At 40.3% G+C, this 22,313-nt stretch overlaps 1 protein-coding gene across 6 annotated transcripts in view; it reads right to left on the reverse strand.

The window, feature by feature from the left end:
- Positions 1 to 356: 356 nt before the first annotated feature.
- Positions 357 to 22,313, reverse strand: part of agtpbp1 (ATP/GTP binding carboxypeptidase 1) — a 30,215-nt gene continuing 8,258 nt past the window's right edge. For 4 of the 6 annotated variants that reach the window (XM_059336437.1, XM_059336442.1, XM_059336441.1 and 1 more), the window contains 24 exons: positions 21,504 to 21,571; positions 21,019 to 21,082; positions 20,521 to 20,667; positions 19,836 to 19,967; positions 19,630 to 19,723; positions 19,413 to 19,450; positions 18,951 to 19,159; positions 18,653 to 18,830; positions 17,417 to 17,517; positions 16,585 to 16,701; positions 15,620 to 16,377; positions 14,951 to 15,034; positions 14,721 to 14,810; positions 14,396 to 14,544; positions 14,154 to 14,241; positions 12,920 to 13,064; positions 12,209 to 12,359; positions 11,536 to 11,716; positions 11,185 to 11,314; positions 9,851 to 9,982; positions 8,993 to 9,169; positions 7,467 to 7,618; positions 3,727 to 3,789; positions 357 to 3,642 (listed from right to left, as the gene is read on the reverse strand). In XM_059336437.1, the coding sequence (XP_059192420.1) occupies positions 3,471 to 3,642; positions 3,727 to 3,789; positions 7,467 to 7,618; positions 8,993 to 9,169; positions 9,851 to 9,982; positions 11,185 to 11,314; positions 11,536 to 11,716; positions 12,209 to 12,359; positions 12,920 to 13,064; positions 14,154 to 14,241; positions 14,396 to 14,544; positions 14,721 to 14,810; positions 14,951 to 15,034; positions 15,620 to 16,377; positions 16,585 to 16,701; positions 17,417 to 17,517; positions 18,653 to 18,830; positions 18,951 to 19,159; positions 19,413 to 19,450; positions 19,630 to 19,723; positions 19,836 to 19,967; positions 20,521 to 20,667; positions 21,019 to 21,082; positions 21,504 to 21,571 (3,620 nt within the window). In that variant the 3' untranslated portion in view covers positions 357 to 3,470. The remainder of the gene's footprint in view (positions 3,643 to 3,726; positions 3,790 to 7,466; positions 7,619 to 8,992; positions 9,170 to 9,850; positions 9,983 to 11,184; positions 11,315 to 11,535; positions 11,717 to 12,208; positions 12,360 to 12,919; positions 13,065 to 14,153; positions 14,242 to 14,395; positions 14,545 to 14,720; positions 14,811 to 14,950; positions 15,035 to 15,619; positions 16,378 to 16,584; positions 16,702 to 17,416; positions 17,518 to 18,652; positions 18,831 to 18,950; positions 19,160 to 19,412; positions 19,451 to 19,629; positions 19,724 to 19,835; positions 19,968 to 20,520; positions 20,668 to 21,018; positions 21,083 to 21,503; positions 21,572 to 22,313) is intronic. The other 2 variants (XM_059336439.1, XM_059336438.1) reach the window with 2 other exon arrangements.

The following is a 22,313-nucleotide window of genomic DNA, read 5'->3' on the forward strand; positions in this document are numbered from 1 at the left end:
CAATGCTCATTCATCCCAGTTATGCTAACATTTGTCTCGCCAGATACCTGTAGAGAAATGCTGGACTGCTTTAGGAAAGAGTGGATGGGATACTGAAAACTTGTTTGTTTAAACAAAGTCCTGTTGAAGCAAATGATCTAAACCAACGTCAGAGGGTGAAAGTGAAAGGTGAAAGCAAAACTATGAAAATAAAACCCAGATTGTAAGAAAAACATTTTCCCCTGTTTATGTTCTTGGTTTGGTCTGCCAATCACAGCACTTTTCTCCCCATAACTCAGTTAGGATCCATTTCACTTACTTCACCAAGTTTATAAGAAAGGTTGTCATGAGGACAAAGAAAAATAAAATACAGCAGACAGTTTCCCACATTCACATTTTATTTCCCCATGTCTTCAGTCAATTTTCTGCGTTACAATCAACTTAAAATGAGTCGCTATCATTGCTTGTTGCCTTCAAAATGAATGAAAGTAGCTCGACATAAACTGCAACGAACAAACATAAATATAACAGCACACACAACTGTCATAGGAACATTAGTTCATATCATATAACACACACACACACACACACACACACACACACACACACACACACACACACACACACACACACACACACACACACACACACACACACACACACACACACACACACACACACACACACACACACACACACACACACACACACACACACACACACACACACACACACACACACACACACACACACACACACACACACACACACACACACACACACACACTCTGGGTTTGTAAGTTGTTCATGAGTAAATTCTGAAAGGAAAAAGAGGCAAGAGAAAGATAGAAAAAGAGGGCATGAAAGAGGTTAGAGGGAGAAAATGATTGGGGGGAGTGAAGTAGAGTGAGAGGGGATAATCAAATTGAAAGAAGAAACACACTGTAAGAGCATTAGCTGAGCTGAATAATGGAATAACTTAAAACTCCCACACACACACATGCGCACACACACACATGCGCACACACACACACACACACACACACACACACACACACACACACACACACACACACACACACACACACACACACACACACACACACACACACACACACACACACACACACACACACACACACACAAAAAGCCTGATATACATACAGGTTTACATCCCAGAAACAATACTTAATAAATTACAAAATAAAAACAACAGAAAACTGCCATGCACCAGCTGTACAAATGCAACAGAATCGTACTTCATCTCCATAAACAAATAACAAAAAAAATCAAACAAACTACTTTATACTCTCAATACAAAGCACCATCTGTTTTATGCATGGGTCTCTCCTCAGCAAATGCACAAAATGTACACACAGATTTGAGGAACGGATAAAAAGGAAACTAAATTCCAGTATAATTCTTTAAAACATCACAGCAATGTTACGACCAGCTTTGGGCTGAGAACTTATGAGGTGACTGAAGTGGAGGTTTGCAAACTGTGCCATTGTGTAAAGTGATGTTCCGTTCAGTTTGTTTCTCTTTGTTTTGCGTGTATAGTGTTTATCCAAAGTGCAAAAGGGTTTTCTGCTCTCTGTAGCTCATGCGTCTTGTTGGTTACTGCTCTGTCTAACATTATAATACTGTCTATTCTTAAAAACGATGAAAACACCGACAGTGCTTGTGGATATTTTACATTCCGGCTTCATGTTTTCAATGCTGTATGTGACCCAGAAACTCAAACCAGACCTGTGTTAGTTATTTTGTGGTGTGCGTTTATATCTGCATTTCGTTTATAGTACAAGGTTTGTCTTGATAAAGACGTGAACATTCTACATCTGAGTGATATAAATAGTTTCAGATTTGGATAAAGCAAGGCAAACAGCACATGGGCGATCGGACCACGTGTACTGCGGCCGAAGAGGAAGGGGTTAAAGAGAGAAAGTAAGGTCACATCGCAAGTGTAGTTACATCTGAGAAGGTTTTTCTACATAAGACATTTGGGATGTACCTCTAAGGACAGGGGCAGCAGCAACATTTATTTTAAATAATATATATATATATAGATAGATAGATATTGTCATGTTTTAACAGCTTTACCTTGCCGTCAGACAGCCCTGTTTAAGTTTATGCGGGATGGAAATTAAGCCAATGTGTGTTCTCATCAAAGCCACCAGACTCCATTGACAAAAACAGTAATTTTACCTTACGTAACACTGGAGGTGCCGGTCTACCGCTATCTGGATCTGTTAATTTCTTTGCATAATTATGTGAACGAAGCCTTTTAACAGCAAGGTCACACAATAACAAACAAACTAAATGATCTATGCTGTGGTAGACCAGCAACTCCAGAGTTCTGCGAGGTAAAATTACAGATTTCAATGGGGACTGGTGACTTCCATGGAGAACAGCTTTAGATCTCCCTTGTTTAAACAGGGCTATCTGATGGCAAGCTAAAGCAGTATTTTTTATTTTTTTTTAATGACGCATACACTTAAACAGATATATATATTTTTTTAATGGCTAACATACATTTTGCTGCTGCCCACATCCTTAGCAGTATTAAGCTTTGCTTCCATGCTGGTACTCCTGCCTGCTTCTCAAAACTAGGGACATGCCGACTGCAGTCTACTGTCGGTAATACACAGACTATGGATGGACAAATCCTCTTAAATAAATCTAAACTATTTCTTTAACCTGCGGCTAAGCTATGATAAAGCTGTCCTGTCATCCCTGCATCCCATTAAGACAACACTACCTTGGCTTGTCAGAAGGAAGGGAGGGAAGAAGGAGGCGAGCAAGAAAGGACACAAGGATGTGTTACCAAAAGGAGTAAAAAGTTAAAGTGCAGGGTGAGACTAAAGAAAGGAACGATAAAGGAAACAGGAAGGCAGGTTGGTTGGTTGGTTGGATCTCTAAGCTGGTCAGTGGGGGAGATCCAGTTTCCCTCCATCACCACAAGTTTTTCAGCAAACACCGGGTGATGTGTGAGAGGGGGTTCAAAAACAGTACCTACAGAAGCCACTGGCTCAATTACACCACCACACCCTCGTCAGGTAGCTTCAGTGTATGCGCGAGTGGACAAGGGTTCAAGTTAAGGATCGGCGGTGCCTGCTGTTTGCTGCTCTGGTAGCTATAAGTGAATCTCAGAGGCTATATGGTGTCTGAGGTCAGGGGTTACAGTTCATGAAGGTTAAAGTGTGACGGTGAAAGGTGAGAACATTCATTGAGCAACACAGTTGGCTCCACTGTGCCAACAAAATCAATCCACCTGGAAAAGGAGCACCTCAATGTAGGCTACGTACCATCATAAAGTGTCTATATAATAGGATCAGGTGTAAATCTAAGCTATTTATTCACCAGTCAAAGTGAGAAGCGTGGCTTCTGTCTATTTCACCTATCAAATATTTCACTTCAGATCAGCTGACAATCCATCACTGGCTGGTTATACGCTCAAACTGCCACGTTTAGAGGAGATAAGCACCTCAGCGTTAGTCCCTGTGATTCGTCTCAGAGTCCGACAGCTGTTCTGGATTCTCTTGGACTTCGGTGACGTGCTCGATTTCAGGCTCGGCGTCCTCATCGTTGCTCTCTGCGCTGTAGTCTATCGCCTCCAGAAAGGACGGCTCGTCCTCCTCGAGCACATAGGTTGTGGGGCTGCTGCTGGATAACAAAAATAAAAGTGTCATTAACTTTTGTCTCTAAGTTAATGATGTGAATAATCCTGTCACGGTCAAAACTCCTCACCTACACCATGTCAGGACTTTAGAAAAACAGGCACATCGCACCACTGATGGATGTGTTGTATTCCTGTATGCATTATTTTTGAGAAAATATATAATACATTGTAAACATTTGTACAGCATTTCTTAAAGCAAGCCATTATCTTCACATACATATAGAGTACAGCATATAACTGTCCTGTTGCTGTCCTTCACTCTGAGCTGAACTCACTGGAGGTGACTAAGAGCTCTCTGATTTCACAGAGTAAAGCACCCATCCTAAATGGGTTTCATGGGCCTTGAAAATGCACTGTTGAGAAGCCCATTTTTTGAGTGAACAACCAAATACAGCATGGGGCACTCATACAAAATGTAGGATTATTAATATAGTTTAAGATGAGATAAGGTAAGCCATTAATCATTCCCAGAGGGGAAATTCAGGTATTGAAACAGCTCAAAAAAAGAAATCAGTACAGATAAACAGGGAAGTAAAGATATTAAACTAAGAATAAATAAAATAAAAGCTATATAAAACTAAGTTGAAGTGTAAAAGTAGTTAGAGGCAAAGTTTACATCTTGCATTATCTTGCTCTATTATGTGTTTAGTCAGAAGAAAAGAAAACTGACAAACAAAAAGAGGACTGACATGAAGCCTGTGATCTTACAATCTGCCATTATATTCTCACTCTTCCTGAACATCTCAGACCATTTAGACAATGTCTGATGAAATCATTTGAATACTGATTATTTAAGACAAATCAATACATTGTTTGGTTTCGAAAATGTGACAAAAGCCTATCAGAAACTCAGGAGAGCCCAGGGTAATGTCTTTAAATGTCATGTTTTTTGTGACTAACAATCAGTGAAGTATACTCAGTTTAAAAAGCAGAGAATGTTTGACATTTTATCCTCAAAAAATGTTTGTATGGCCCTCATGGCATCACCACTGCTATTGGCTAATTGAGTTATAAAACATTACTTAAAGAAACCTTCCCAACAACAGACATTGAATCTACTACAATATTATACATGTTAAGATACGTTTTAAAATCTTAACAAGATAGGAGCTGGACACAAAGTGTACTCTGACTGGTGAGGCTGTTTTTTTCCTCTGGGTCTTAATGGTTAAATGGTTGCTGGTTCTTTGAGGTTTTAGTGGCTTTAGTGGGTTTTTAATGGTGTTAATGGTCTGAAATGTGATCCCAGGGAGACAGTCGATCAGGGGGGCTCAGACAATGATCTCCCACCAAGCTCACAAGTGTGTGAGTGCAGGAGAGAGAGACTGAGAAATTGTGCGTCAGTATATGTACAGTAAATGCGTGTGTGTGTGTGTGTGTGTGTGTGTGTGTATAATGACGTGGATGGACAGAATATTGTCCAAACAGATAATGAGAGTTGTGAGTCAACCATTACAGGCCATTATAGAAATACCAAACACAATTTCTTCTTTTCTTTGGGTTACATTTTCTGTATCTACCAATCTCCAAACTCTTACATATGTACATCTCTTTCTGTCTTCCTGACACTCACATAAAAACACACCCATGCCCGTATCCACCCATTTACTCACTCCGAGACACCCAGTTATTTGCAGACGCCTCCCAATGGCCACGATATCATTGTTGTGATGACCTATTAAATGGTAAGTGGTACCATGCTAAGCCCCACGCATAAAACCATAAACCCGGGATGAGAGCAACCAATCCCAAAGGATACTCATGCAAACACACACACACACACACACACACACACACACACACACAAGCAGACAAAAACACTTTTGGAGTCCCTTAATGATCAGACACATAAATGATGAATGAATATATCAATATTAGAGTAGAGTAGGTTAGGAGGAGAGAGAGGCCGGGAGACAAAGAGAGATGGGGAGACATGAGCATTAAGTGGTTTTGAGTTTAAAGCTGTTCTTTCAAATCAACTGCTTTAACAAATCTGCAGAGGAGAGAACGCTGATGTAAAAAAAAAAAAAAAATTAAGATAACCTTGGTGGTCACAGCTTGGGTTTGGCCAAGTTTAATAATTTATTTGCGGTGCTGGACTGAAGTACAGTTTAATCTGTGTGGACCTCACATCTCCGAGCAGGGAATTTTTTCTGAGTTGATTTGACATACAGTCAAGTTATGTGGTCATTTGTTAGGTGGTACAAAGGTAACGGAGGCTCATTGTTTTGCAGCCATTTCTTAAAATATGGATGAAGACTCAAGAAAGTTTACTGCTACAAACATTTTTGATGGAGTGTGTTCAGATTTTGATCGTGATTTTCCAGTTAAAACATGATTTTTTTATTATCTTGAACTGTTAAAAACCGATATGTGGATTTTGGTATATGAAGTGTTTTAGGTTGTGAACTCCAAGACAATAATAATAATAATAATAATAATAATAATAATAATAATTACATTTTCTAATGAATCACCGCTGATTCTCTTCTACAAAGCAAAAATGTCATGGACATAGACTGTATGAACAATGGACGTAGTCTCTGTGATGGGAGCCATTGTGAAGCTCAGTGTGGTGGCTGTCCCCATCTTAGCAGTGCCTGACTCTGCGTAGCTCCCAGCTAATCCAATAATGGGCAAAGAGGTGGAGCATGGGTGGAACATGCCACTTGTGACAGCACCCACCTGTCACTCAAAGTGACTAGGCCCTTAATTAGTTAGACATAGACTTAATATAATCTTAATGGGTGAGTAGCATAAAAAACACCCTCCATACAGTTGTCATAAATGGGGGAATTAGCTATAGAGACTTAAACTTTTTTGTACCAGGCTGTAAACATGTTTATTAATGCTGTAAAGTTGGACACTTTAACATAGGGGTCTATGGGGACTGACTCAGTTGGAGTCGGCCTCAAGTGGCCATTGGTTGAACTGCAGTTTCACTACTGAAATGAATGTTTGTCTTACAGTTGAATATATTCAATGCTGCTGTCCTCTGAATATACTGAAACTTAAGTCAGGACATGCTCTGAAACTGATCACTATTATATTTCCATCCTACTTTGTGTTAATAGATTTCAGCTAGAAGCGACGGTGCAGAAAAGCAATGTACTCGTTTGCATGATCCATGTGCATTTAATCGAACCTGTACCATCCAGTTCACTGTTGCCCTGAAAAACCTCATTGCCAAGGTGTAAATGGCTTAAAAGATCTTGTGGCTGTTTCACACTCTTTAAGAGAAATAATGACATTGCTGACAATTATTCATACCCATTCCCCTCTCACTCCAGCGTTTTCATTATATTCATCACACATGATCATTGATAGAATTTAAATGATGCTCACAGCAGCCCTGCATAAATGCAAGCCTTCATGTGTTTCTTGAGTAGTGCTTCAGAGGAGATCCGGAGTGACAGTCACACCGCTGAGTATCAGTGCCAAGGGGGAACTGCGTCTGGCAGTAAGGAGGGGGATTTGTGCAGATAAAAAGGAGAACAGTCTGTAACCACTTTACTGTTTTCCAGGTAGAGTTTTTGGCAACAGAAGATACTTTTCATCCGAGATTTCTTGGGATGGTAACAAAAGTTCTGAAATATGTAGTGTTATTGTTCCCTCTTGTTTCAGTGAGATCACAGAATATATTCCTAGTTTATATATGGTGTGTGTGTGTGTGTGTGTGTGTGTGTGTGTGTGTGTGAGATTCTAACCTTTAATGCAACACTTTCCATCTCTAAATAGATTCACAGCATCTGTGTGCACCTGCATGAACTGTGCGTGTATGAGTGTGTGCAGACTCCATATTACTAACCTGACCACTTTCGACTGAGTCCCAATGATATCGCTCTCTAAATCCAGCAAGTGTTGGTGATTGCGGAGCCCCGTCAGCCTCTTCAGCCTCAGCAGAGCCACACAGAACTGAGCTCCCATCTCCTCCAGCTCTCTGGTGCCGATCTGAAGACCCTGAAGAGAACGTGAACACGCACATCAGAGACATGTACTAACAGACGGATACTAATATGTTTACCAGGAAGAACCGTCCCCCACAAGAATGCCACAATCTTACAAACTTGCACACACTTTACTGCACACTTCCAACATACAGCAAGATTTAAAAAAAAGTAATAATTTCAAAAGGTCCAACAGAAATCTACTTTAAAATGGCTGCTGTGGATTTTTATAGCTGCTCTGGAGCCTGGGGATGGGGCCGTTGTCCATCTTCAAACACCCCAATTCTCAATGCTGGAAAGCAGTTGCTGAGGAAACTTTTCATGTTGGAACATGATAATATATTTCATTTGCAGGAAGCACACAGTCAAAAGCATATGCACTCACACCTGCAACCCGAACAAAGTCTTCACAGTGCTGTGCAATCATACAAGCAAATGAATACTCACTCAGGGACACACACACACACACACACACACACACACACACACACACACACACACCTTACCCCCGACTCAACTGAAAAACTTTCATGTTCCTATTTCCCCAGAGCAGAGCTAGGAACATCTAAACTTGGCCTGGCCACAGAGATATGAAGCCCCAATTCAGTAGACATTAGTTCCTGCACATCTGGACAAACACTTCCACACAAACCAGTGGGGGTGCTAATCAGTGCCAAAATGGCATCCCTAGACTGCCTCTGAATATGTAAGATGTTGACATTGGCAGAATTCAGTAGGAAGGAAATCATCTGTGGTGGAAAGACAGTGAGAGAGAAGAAAGGGAGGTAAAAGGGTCCAAAGAAAGGAGGAGAAAAGACAGAGGTGAAGGGAGGAGAGAGTGGAGAAAAAAGGACTGCAGCTCCACCTGCTGGACATTTGGAGATTTTTAAGGGCACCTCCCTCTTACTTAGTGTGAACACAATAAAACAAGACACAGTGCAGCAATTTATTCTGTGCATAATGTTACTTGCTTGTTAAACTTATGTCAGAAAGGAAAATAGCTCTGGCTAATTTGCTTCCTTCCCCACGCTGTGGCTCATTAATTAGCATATATGCAAATAATAAAAGCTTCCAGGGTGCCCTGATAGCCTAGGGATTAAGACACGGACCATGAAGCACAACGACACAGGTTCCAGTTCAACCAAATCATTCCCCATCTCTCTCTCGCTCCCATTATCCCCTGTCATTTATCTCTACTGTCTACACAGTAGGATATGGCCCATGCCCCTCAAAAGTTAAAAATGTTTAACTAAATTAAAAAAAGCTTCCTTGACATAAGGACAAGGCTGCACAAAGGGAGTATTTCCTGCAGAGTTATTGTATTGAAATGCATGACTTTGGGCAGGTTTTTCTATTGTTCATACCCTAATCAAAATAAAATACTTACCTTATATTTGCCCTGATCACAACCACACAGCGTGCTCTCCATGGTGTAGCTGCGTTGCACTCCTATCTCTCTCCATACAACAACGCGGGCGGTTGATTCTTTGGAGCGCTCCACAACAAAACTACAGCTCGCCATGCTGAAGGCCGGGGCGATCTGGGACAAGATCTTAGGAAGCGCCTGAAAAACACATGAAAATGTTTGAGTGTTTTTGTGTCGGTGTGTGTGCACTAGTGCATCTTAGGGGCAGATGATAAAGTTGATTTCATACTGGGGACAAATAACTGTATCCAACAAAGCGTGGTTTATGTACAGAGCATCTGCTTGGGAAAGCAGTAGTATTGACTGCTGCTATCCAAAATGTTTGCTGTGGGCTCGTAGCCCGAAGCGACGGGTCCACTAGGAAACTCAGCATTGAACTTGAGTCTTTATTAGCATTCTGCTGAGTGAAAAATATGTTTTTGCATTCCTGAACGCAGAGAGAAACAACAAACTGATCTTGACCTGAGCAGCCTGACTGGTGAGTGGAAAGAAAAAGTCCTACTCTACTGCAGGGTAAAATTTAATCTAAAATGACTGAAATAAAACAAATTTAAACATGATTGTCAGATAGGAAATTGCGTTGACACACATGTTAATAACTAGATGGAGAGTAGACTAATAGATAAGGGATTTTAAAAAAAGTCCTTTGTATGGAGTTCAATGCAATTATTATTATTCAGTGATGTGAGAACAGTAATCTGAATCAAAGGGAGAAGGCAGAGTGGTACTGTGAGGATGAGTGCTTGTGTGTGTTACAGGCACAGCACATTTGTGTGTGTGTGTGTGTGTGTGTGTGTGTGTGTGTGTGTGTGTGTTTACCCTGTATCCAAGGTCCTCCTGTAAGTCACTGGATGTAGCACTGATGTTGGACTGCCAGACTGTCTCCTTCACACTGCAGCCGTACATGAACACATTCTTCTTCCTGGAATGACCGTGGTAATCGCAAAACACCTGAGGAAGGGCGAAGGAAATGATTAAGCTCAAGATGCACATGGACGTCAATCAAAATTGGCTTTATGTCCTCTTCCTCGATTTTTAAAATCTTGTTTAAGTGGCTACGTAAAAAATAATGAATACATTTTTTTTTTTTAAATCAACAGAGACAGTAACAACATCCCAAAATTAATTTACTGTATCATAATCAATTTAACAGTGATTTTGTGTATAGTTGCTGTAAATGTCAGTGGCAGTGTCGCTGCTCATATTTCTCAAAAGATGTTTCCTCTGGTCTGTTTTCAGAGGACTCATAGCAGCCTCACATTGCTTTGTGTTGTAAAGTCATAACCCTTCGGACAGTAAACAAATCTCCCACAAAAGCAATATCCCATAGAGGTCGATTAGTTTATGGGTTTGGAATCGGATAGAATGATTTATAAATTATAGTTACAATTATAGTTACAGGTGGAACTGGGCTCAGATAGTGGCTGATGGCAGTGTAGCCTTCACCTGTTTTCCATTAGTGTTTTGCATAGAGGCTCCATACACAAAATTAATGGCATGATAAGGTTATTGGTTATAGTATGGGGTTATTTATGCATTAAAATGAGGATAACTGCTGCTCTGCTGAGTGTGCTGTCTCTGTTACGCTAGCAAGCACTGTTCTTATAATTTGTATATGTGCAAACCTAGCACAATTATGGACCATATCTGATTACTGGAGGGCCACTTTTACAGAAAAAAAAGCTATGTGTATGCAACTTACATAAAATGGCACTGGTGCTCAATGAGCTCTAGCCATAAATGTGCAACAGACTTCAAATGACCCTTTTTTCAATGATATTTGACCAATGAATCAGCTATCAGCTTTTTTTCTGCTCTAATCCATTGTTATTATATTGACCTTTAAAAAAAATTCGGAATTGGTCAACCTCTACCCATTATATTTAATTTGCTGTCACACTGTTCAGTACGGAGGCCTGTGGAGGCTGTTGTTTATGGTAACTGCATTAATGTATTAAAACTAATGAGGTGATTTATTAATGTGAAATTTAGTGGACATGCAGCTAAACAGAGTGTGCAGCTGAACAGAAGAAATGGCACCAACATTAATAAGACGGGAGGAGAAGTTCTTTATACTTTCAAAATGAAAGATGATGCAGCAAAGTGCAGAATGTCCCCAAATGTATTTAAGTCCAGTTCATTAGAGGTCATACCAGTGGTGCTCTTTGTATTTGTGCAAGGTACTGCAGCAGGCTCTTAGTGTGGTAGATGGTGGGGTGGAGCTCAGGATTGGGGTTCTGCCATTGGCGATTCAAGTCCTCTCCACTCAGAGAACAACGATGACTACAGCAGAAAGGAAACAGCAGAGAAGGGGAAGGATACAGAGTGGAGGAGAACAGAGCAACAGCTGGAGAATCCTTCAGGACGAGATTTTGTGTGTTAAAATGGATAAAGCTGTGACCAGCGTGCAGGCCCAGGCTCAGAGGTGTTTGCATCTTTACTGTGTAACTTGGAAGCTGTGAATGTGTGTTTCATTTCTTCCTCGTCTCTTTTTTTTTACTCACTTTCCGTTTACAACTCCATCAGGGTTGAGCATAGGGACAATCTTGAAGATGTAGGCTTCTCTCAGGCTGGCTGCCAGCGGGCTAGTGCCCATCAAGAACTCTAGTGTGCCCTTCATTACCCAGCTGGCGTTGGTCTCACCAGGGTGCACTCTGGCCGACAGGAAGATCAACGGACGATTCCCTGAAGGGGCAGAAAGCACAAATACATACAGAGAAATTATGAAAAAACTAACAGATATTTCAAATTAAAGTTTTCACAGCTGAGAAACAGCATCTGTAACTACAGTGTATGGAAAACTTATTTGCGCTGATACCCCACGGCCGTTCTAAATTAGTAGTATAGTAATGCAGGAAAATGTTCTTGCAAGGATTAGTTTTTAAGCCATTAAGCATTAGAAAGGAAGATTTTTAACTCACTATATATATTTATTTATTACTTAAATGAATACAGTTAATCAATTATTCCTCATCCGTCAGGCAGGGCAGGGGGTCGATATGTTGGTAGGGAAAACACTGCTTTACACTTGCTGACGAGATCATTCCAGATTGTGTCAGGATGATTGATGAAGTTTTTGTAGTTTTTCCAGGACATGTGAAAATCCTGCAGCTGAGACTGTTCTGCTCTGCTCATGTATGAGAGCAACGGTGAGCAAACCTACAGTGATTTACTCACTGAACTGACAGATGTGATCATTGGAGTTGGACTCTGGCATGGCAGTGATGGTGAGGAGGGGGCAACTGTTTCCCCCCAGAGTTTCACACAGGACATCCTGTCTCAGGTAGATCTGGGGGGTCCTCAAAGCCTCCAGTTTAGACAGGTGCATCTGAGGACACAATGACGAAATGACAATATTTTACATTTCAATTTCTAACAATATTATCTAGAACTGGTGTCTAAGCCCACATCTTTCACACACTTGACTGTTGTATTGTTGCACTGGCTGCTGATTAGGTCAATTGTGATTAAGTGATTGCGATTGGGCTTCTCTATTGATGCTTGTGTTACAAGCAAGTATGCACAGTTGCTCTATAAAAAAGGCAGAACAAATGAAATCATAAAAACTATTTACATAATGAGTGCAAACTAGTTTGAGAGCACAGCAGGTATCTAAACTCAGATTTGAATGACATAAATTGTACGACAAGTAAAAACAAAACAAGAGGCAGGTGCATTTGGGGTCACACTGGGGGTTTGGGAGGTTGAGCACTGAGAAAAGAGTCATGATTAATGAAGCAGAGCATAATGAAAACTGACATTTTCCAAGGGAGAAAATCCATTACAACTAGAAAATAAGGTCAGGAGGGGGAATAAAGTCATCAGAAACATGTATACTAAATGCTAAAACCCTCGACAGTACAGCACACAGTGGCACTGTAATACTACCTTAAGAGTGGAGTATGTATAAGGGTAATGATACGCAAAGTAGCAGACGTCATCCTTGTGGCTGAAGCTTGTGCTGAAGGTCATTGTATAATAGGATTTTCCTTTCTGACCACCAGCTGCAATGGAACTCCGAGCAAAGTGATTCCTGGAGAAGACGGAAAGTTTCATGAGTAAATGTTGCACAATACAGCACTCATAACATGTTCACCTATTGGTCGCTTTATTAGGTACACCTGTATAATCTATTGCTATACAATACAATAACTGTGCCATATTGAGTTTATAATGTTAGACTATTATGACTATGTTTGTAAAATGACCTTGAGTGACGTGAAAGGCGCCCATAAATAAAATGTATTATTATTATTATCTCTTTTTATTGCACATGTTCTTTATACTTTATATAATTATTTCTCCATCATATGACAGGGTAAGTGCAGCCTGAGTAGATATTTGATCCCCACTATTTCTTATTAATAGCCATAAATTCCTGTTAATTCTCATGTTTTTTTTTGCAACATTATTCTACTTTTTCAGAACTTGCTTTAATTTATTCTCTCTTACTATGTTTATTATTATCACCAATGCAAATCCTTATATGTGAAAACCAGATTCAGATGTTTTGCTGAAATTGTTAGAAATGTATAGATTCAAATATATGTTTATTAGCTTTTTATAAGTTGGTGCTGTACTGGACTACCTTATCCTGAGATTAATATATAAAATTCGGACCCCCTAATAAATGATAACAGGGAGAACAAATGACTATGGCATTGTCTAAAAACTAAACTCTGAAGCCCATTATTGGAATCATAAAAATCTTTGCCTGAACAGTTGTACTGAATTGCTTTAGATTTTACAGGTGTCTCATAAAATACCCAATAAGTGCACATACTATTATAGATCATCTCTAAAAAAAAAATAGTAATGCATCTGAAGCATTACTTTATAAATATGTGGTGACATTTGTGCAGAAAGGGCATAAAGGGTGTGTCGCCCTCTCCCTGCTAAAGGATCCTCGCTGAAAATTGCAGTACTAAGTACATTAATACCAGCTCATAAGAACTTTGTCATTGCAGCAAGCTATAAAGTAGTCAAGAGTGCTTTATAGCTACTGAATATAATATGTATTAATATACATGGTCATTAATTAACTACAGCACAGTAGCTGCAGTATGGCAAAAATAGTATGCTGCATCTGCATATGCCGCTCTTCCCCTCAGAGTATACCTACTTGTAGTAACAGATGTCCGTTCCTGTTCGGACCCAGCGAGGTCTGCCACTGATCGCCTCCTGCACAGAGTACATCAGCACCTGCATGCCTACACACACACACACACACACACACACAACACAACACAACACACACAGAAAGTCAAAAACATGAAATCTAAGAATGTGTGCTGTCTGCTCAAGTGACTAACTGTGGGTCTAAAGGCTTATAATTTCAATTCCCCATGTTGTTGTGCATCTCACCGTAGTTGAACTGGCTGTTTGACTTCTCAGAGTTGATGATGTTGAAGCGGTAGGTGGTTCCAACACGCATGCCGCTCACCTCAAAGTAAAACCACTGGTGGTAGTGATTACTGTTGATGTCTGAATTCAGCACCAGGTCATACTCATATCTGGAGAAACATCACAAAATAAACTATAAATGTGGACCAAAACAAATAAATAAGTAAAAGTTGATCATTGGTTTAAATGTTATAATTTTGATAAAAGGTGATTTCATTTAAACTTCACATCTCATTGTGTAACTCTTACTCATTCCCATGTAACTGATGTGACAATAAATACTTACTTCCTAACTTGAACTGCCTTCCTGAGGTTGCCAGACTCAAACTGAGAGTTGAACTTCAGAGATTCGCCATCGTCTTCAATCACAGGACAACTGAAATGCAACAAAAAGAGGATGACGGATTGAGCTATTCTGCTTTATGAATGTCAAAGCTCTCAACATATTAGAAAAAGGACAAAATTGTTGATTTTAGCTTCATTTTTATGTCATCGGTCTCTGTAAGAGGAACTCACCTGGGAAGGTCCAGATCATATACTACTTTATCCACAATGTCATTAGGATGAATCAACCTCTCAATGTCCTGGAATATCTTAGACCTGCAGGATTAGACACACAAATACACTCTTGATTAAAATAATGGATGGAAAAAACATGTTCATTAAAATGTTTTAATGAGGAGGAAAGCAATAAGCCTTAGGAAATGCCTTTTTCCACCACCATGACATGACCATACACAGCAAAGTTACAACTGTAAGCTGTACCTCACATTCAGATTGAAAAAGCCAATTTGGACTGCCATGCAGAACCCAAGAATGCAACCACATGATTGTATTTAACGTTTTCCAAATTGTGCCTAGAAATTTGACTCACAAGTTGTCCTTGGAAAAAGCATTACCAAAACATCACTACTACTGAGGCTCCAAAAGGTCTGTCTGGAGCCCCACAAGCCAGCACTAGGTCATGTTCTTATGTTCAAAAGCTTCCCGTTTTAATTCAATCAGAACAATGGAATCTGCATTTGTATTTATCATAGATGCTGTAACATCCAAAATCATAATCAAAATCAAGAGTTTTACAGAATCGATACAGAATCACAAAAAAATAAGACAAGACTCTAACGTATTGTTATTTTCTTACACTCCTAATTTCCACAAACAACAATTTTCATGAAAATGTCTCACCTCTGAACACCATAAACTCTCTCCTGAAGGGGCTCCCTAAATGTTGGGGCCACATGGCCAAAGTAGTCTGGGTAAGCCACTTCAGCGTACTGGGGCACCGAGTGTGTTCCCTTCACCATCTCCACGTAGAGGTCGGGGTCATGCATTGGGAGGAGCCGCGCCGTGTCTGGCACCTCCAGAACTGCTCCTTCCCCTCCTTCATCCTCAGCACCCTCCGAGCCACAATCTGAACCCCAGTTACTGCCCCCTCCTCCCACGCGACGAGTAGAGATACCACCTAAGAGCAGAGGAGAGTGTATGTGTCTTGTGGCATTGACTGGGGATCCCTCTTGTTTGACTGCCTTTTCTCCATCTCCTTTGACCAGAGCGCCCTCCTCTTCAAAAGAGACACTGCCCAACACATGTGCTAGGTCTTGTTCTATTGTGTGCTCTGACAATGTTGTATGTGTGTCAGGGGAAGGAATGTGGGTCTCCTCTTTTTTGTCTTGGTCCTTGGTGAGGTGGATGGTGTCCAGTTCTAGAGGTGTAAGAGGAACAGGAGGAGCAGGAGCGGGAGCTGAAGGAGACGGCAGGGTGTGTTGTCCTTTGGTAGCATTGCAATCCCCCTGGGAGCTCAATATGGGGGCGTGCTTTGGGGACAGGGCTTGAGCTGTGGGTACTATAATTGGCCGAGTGGATCGAGTTGAGGCCAATGACGATGAGAAAGATGAGGATGAAGATGTGGTAGAGGCACTCTTTGAGGATTCAAAGTTATAACCCTGTAGGAAAAAGAGGCATCAATCAGAAACACACAGGCAACAAATGGTTGTGTTAGAAACTTCACACTCAACCTGATATATACATAGTCATGGATCAGGTTTAACCATCTCAGACATTCAAATTCCATTCACCAATGGTTTAAAAAGGAAGTTTTGGTCATTCTTTTCACTTTAAAAATCAGTGAAACATTGGCACAGATTACTGACCTGGAAGTCTTCAGAAAGCTCCAAGAAAAATCTCTCATAGACCCTCAACTCCTCGAACGGACGGCCAGGATTCTTTTTGGGATGTAGCTTGTTTAGGTCCGTCTCTATGTCTTCATTCTGATTAAGAGGACACAGGGGGAACAAAAACATTACATCTAAATTAAGAACTTCAGACTGTGTGATATCTGGCTGTATGATATCTGGGTGTATCTATCTAAGGAACATGAGAGGAAGGAAACAAGGGGAAAAAGAACTACAGCTAATGATACAATATCAGTAACACAAAACCCCACTTATTTTGTGTAGCTGTTTAATTTTAGAAGGATTTTATAGTGCTTGCTGGATTGATTACTGACACTACGTAAGGGAAGAACAATGTTTTGATTAAATCAGTAATTGTAAATGAATAACAGATATGACTGACATAGTAATATGACAGTTTAAGGCATTGTCTGATGAGTTGTGGTTGGTGAGTTATGACTGCCCTCTGCAGGAAACTAAATCAAAATCAGCAAGAACTCTGCCCTGACACAGCTCTGAGGGATTCTGCCCACAAATGACTGAATGTTTTTGATTGTGGCAGCTTCTGTCCTCCATATATTTATGGATTCACATCCTTTAGCCAATAGGGCCAATTATATTATACATCACCATCCCTTGTGAAGTTCAATCATGATGCAAAAATGTTATAGAAAAGGATATTAATCACTCGGGCTTAAACTATGCACTGTTCTATAATACCAATTTCTCATACAGAGAAAACATAACATTTGGAACACCAAGTGCAACTTATAATGTGTCCAGGTGAAATATTGTGAGTGCTGAATATTACCGCAGCGTGTTGATCCTTCTCGTCCTCTTCATTCTCAGTATCGTTCTCTGTGTCCACATCAGTCTCCTCGTTATCGTCACTTTCATCCACCACATCATCCACTGGGTACACAGACACAAACATTCACAAACATCATTAGGTGACTGTCTCTAAAACAAATATTTTCCTTTTTTTCCATCCAAGCTGGGAGTTTATTATTTTAAATAGGGTGTGTAAGACTGGAGCAAAACCAGACTGGGAGAAATGAACTGATTTCCATCAATTGCTATGGCAGGAACAGAGAAAATGTTAATGAAAAGATGTGAGCAGCCATGATTCAGATGAGTGGCAGATTTAGTGGATAGAAGAAATTTTAAATAGATTTCTTCAAATACATTGAGCTGGTAATCTCACCGACAAGTCTATGTATTAGCAGTAGCGTTTTATGTTACACTGTTCTCCATGGTTGGGTTACTGACATCCCTGACATGTTCTTGGGAACAGATAAGTAAACACAGCTTTACACTAAGGCAGAGGCAATTACTGTGTTGCTGTTGCCAAATAGAGCTGTCAAAATTGTTTCTGGAGTTCTTCTTTCATTTTGAAATCTTCAAGAAATGACCTTAACTGTGTAGTCATTTACATCATCTAGTAGATTCAATTAAATATTTTGATCAGACATGTTTTATTTTAGATCAGATTAAGGGAAGATCAAAAGGGCTCAAATATTCCAGACAGCCTGTGGATGCAAGGAGGCAAATTAGTTGAGTACAGTGCAAGTACATAAGTCTACTAGTGAGCAAGCAAGCACAGAGCAATGTGCACTGAGCATCTTTATTACGTGTCTATTGCTAACACATGTCATGTGTTAGTTTAGTGAAGTGAAGAGTATGAGGTGAGGTGAATAAGAAAGCGGCAGTGAGTGAGTCTATGTATTCTGAGGATGGAGTTGTGTCTTACGTACGTCTTACCCTTCTTTAAGGGCCTGTTGCAGAGTTGATGAATTTTCCTTCCTGTAAGGCACATTGTGTGCAGCAGTGTTGCCATTAACCATTTATGTGGTCCAGGAATGAAAGCATTATTTGTGTAAGTGTCTCTGTATTACGCAGGACTGATTCTAGGGTCGACAAAAAAAGTCTTTGTGTCTGTCTGTATTGCATAATAATCAATGAAAGGCATGCACATACACTGTAGTGTGCTGGGGCACTCTCTAGTGAAGTGCATGTGTGTGTTTGTGAGCGTGTGATGTGTTCTCACCCCCTAGTGGCTGGCTGTACAGCTGCGCCACAGGCCCTAAAGCAGGTACATGTGGCAGCTGGTAGTGGAAGGCCGATTTGATGGTAGGCAGAGGCAGACGGTTCTTAGGAAAACACTTTCTCATGATGAGACTGGAAGTGTTGACAAGTGGATCCAGAGTCCGCACTGGGAGACACTCCTTGAAACACATAAAGTAGAGAGTAGGTGAGAAATGTGTGTGTGTGTGCGCGCGCGCGTGCAGTAAATATTTGTTGCATGCTTTAATTGTTTGCCATGCCTATGTCACATTCTCACTCACGGTGGATGAGTTGTAGAGGATCCTCATGCCATCAGCGTCTAAAAAGGCTTTCCTGCCGAGCTTGATGTTGGTGATGTTCCTGAGGCAGACCAGCAGCCCTTTGCGGATCAGCATGTGGCGATGCCGTGTGTCATTACGATGCCAGTCCAGGTACAGAGTCAGCAAGACAGGCACATGTCCACCATCCACTGCACGGCGAGCATTTGTTTCTACGCAGGGAAGAGGGATGAAAGAAAGCAGTGATAATTTGCACTTTATGACTGTAAGATTAAGAGAAGCATGGTAGAAGTCTAAAGGGTTAAAATCCATATTGAATAATCATTTACTGTGTCTGCTTCAGGATTAATGATGATGGAGTTGAGAGAGGCAGAAGTGAGATATACTGCAAAGGCACCAGCGCTAATTAAGGATCACTACACTACTAAAGAGTCACAAGTCAATGCTACAGAGAAAATTACTCACTGGATTTGAGCAGTGCTCCCAGTGCGTCCAGAGCTACCCTGTTGATTTAGAAACAAAGTGAACAGGTTACATGCTATGCTAAACAAACATCCATGACAGATTAAAAGTTTAAAAAAAGTCTATCTGAAAGACCTTAAGGAGATGCAGCCTGTGGATATCACTAGCTTATGGTTGTAACAACATGCATACAGGATCATTAACTCAATAGACCACTTACTTAAGCAGGCTGGTGTTCTTCTTGCTGTATGGCCCAATAATCTTGAACATGAGCTCCACCACTCCGTTCTTGCCCAAAGAAATAGCATTCACCACTTCACAAAAACAAACACAGGAATGAGGAGATATGAGGCCAAAGTAGAAATAGACATCACATAACACTGGAAACTTCATCAGTTCAGTATTTCAATGTTAAAAATAACTTACAGTTGGTGGAGTAAACCCTGAGAACCTGCAGGCAGGGCAGAAGCAGTTTGGTATTCTGTAGGTTCTGTTTCATTAAGTTGACTGTGACGTTCAGGGCTCCACTTAAACGGGCTTTCACTCCAAACTTCCTGTCTGAACACACATGATCATGCAGGTAAACATCACTTAATTTTTAGTGCTTTCAGTCTTTCCTGCAAAAAAGAAATAAGAAGTTTTAACGGCACCCTGTAGAGTTTTTCACCAGAAGAAGTGCAATGTTTTGTTCCACATGTAAGGGTGCACATGCATGCAGGGACACAGGTGGTGCAATGCATCAGCAGTGAATATGACTACCATCAAGGATGTAACCCTTTCTCAAGTTAAGACATTTTAAAAATCAATTTTACAACTGTTTTATGAGGAAAAAAACACACTCAATCTGTTAAATATCAACACACAATGGGTTTTGGTGAAAAATACAAAATGTAAGCACGACTTGTATTTGTTCACAAGGAAGCTCAACAGGGCAGCTTCACCAGCACAGACCTGACTTTTGCTGACGTAAGTGACATGATATTTTGGACATATAACAAAGTCAAATGAGAACAGAGACAAAAGCAAACTCTTATAAATATATAAATATAGACATATAAATAGCAACCCTGCCATTGGTGCATTGTGTGTTTGTGTTAAACATTAAGCCTACCTTTTGGGCCAACCTTGGCAAGCAGTGAGTGAAGCTGCAGCATGAGTTCTTCACTAGGAGGCAACTCTTTACTGGCAGTGATCAGAATCTGGAATAATATTCCTGTTCCTCCTTTAGACACAAACACTCCAACCCTGCGACCTCTGCCTAAAGACAGAAAACAATAACAGCAGCATTAGAGATGATAAAACATTATGCATGATTGTAATATGCAATCCTGGAAAACATTACTACTTCATTGATGGCTACTAAATTTACAATTTACTACCACTTTGCCATTGATTAGATTGGCACAATGAATGGTTTATGCTTCTAGAATATATTTATCACTTCTCTCATGAAAAAGTAAACACTTTGCATGTGCCCCTGATAAGAAATGACAGTTAAATTGCCCACTAGGTGATCCAGCAAGGAAGTAAATGTTTTTATCAGCTCTCAAAATCAGGGCATAAACCTTTCATCAATTTTGAGAAAAAAAAGAGAGTAAATGCCACTCACCCACTGTCAGAAGCTCACTGAGAATGTACAAAATATTCAGAGTAGTCTGGACATCCTTGGTGTTCTGTCAAAGCCACACACAACAAATAGATATGTATTGTTAATTACCTCTTCAGACATTATTACTACAGTTACTCGATGTTCTCTGTCCTGTTTGTGCAGTCCAATATCAAATTATCAAATATCAAATATCAAACACATCAGACACCACAGATGTTCATACAAAGACAGAGATACATTTCTTATGTCTTGGCATGTTTTACTGAGTGGTAAGTCTTTGGAAGGTAAATTTAAAGGAAACCACTCTAGCCATTTGTGCAGACAGTTGAAGTTAAAACAATAGAGTAAGCTTAGTGTTACAGGCACAATGAGTAGGATTTGTTTGTTGCAAGTGAGTCATGAGTGATGATCCTACTCATTTTGCCTTTAAACTGTTGGCGGGATATCGAGCTGCAATGTGCAGTTTTGTTAATAAGTGAACTGACCTCCAGCGAGGCCAGGATGACCTCCATGCCACTGGAGCCTTTGGACATCACCTCTTTTCCGCTCTTCTCTGCAACACACAACAAAATAAAAGGTTTCAGAAATGTGAGGATAAATAGTACAGGAACAACAGAGGGTGGGGGCTGTTATTCCAAGTACAGCTGGAAGTCCTGGAAACGTTGGGTCAAGACAAGTCACAATGTCACAGAGGATTATCTTGAAATGTGTGAAAACTGTCCTGAGTTACATGTAGTTACAATTAAAATCCTGCTGCATGACACAATAAATCCATACTTTTAATTACATTTGTGTCAAATATTAGCATGTATGAGCTTTAACACTAACCTTTATCCTCTTAGAAACTGTCTCACTTGGCAAGATGTCAAAATAAACAGTTTGGCTACAACTCCTACTTCAGCTCTATTTTCTTTCTCTCCTTCAACACCTCCCCACCTCTTTCAATCACACCCTTCACCTGCCCTATAATTTAGGAGCTGACAGATTCCTGACCTCTTTGAAGAGGCCTCAGTAAGTGATCCTGTCCAGTCGTAAAAACAAATGCAAACCGCAAAGCCGATACTGAAGTCCTTCAAGCTTTTAAAAATGACTGATTGAAACCAAGGCTATAGAAGATTATAGAGTTATATGAAAGAAATATTCTGAAAACTTCCCTTTTATATTAGCAATGCTATTGTTTATTGTATGGTAGCAGATTGTTACCATATTGAGCAACTGGAAAACAATTATTGATAACAGACAACACTTCATGTGCGCTGGTTTAGTAAATCGCTTACATAAAGGCATCTGTTTTA

This window comes from Centropristis striata, chromosome 7 (genome assembly GCF_030273125.1).
Source record: "Centropristis striata isolate RG_2023a ecotype Rhode Island chromosome 7, C.striata_1.0, whole genome shotgun sequence".
In the NCBI taxonomy this organism is placed as follows: domain Eukaryota; kingdom Metazoa; phylum Chordata; class Actinopteri; order Perciformes; family Serranidae; genus Centropristis; species Centropristis striata.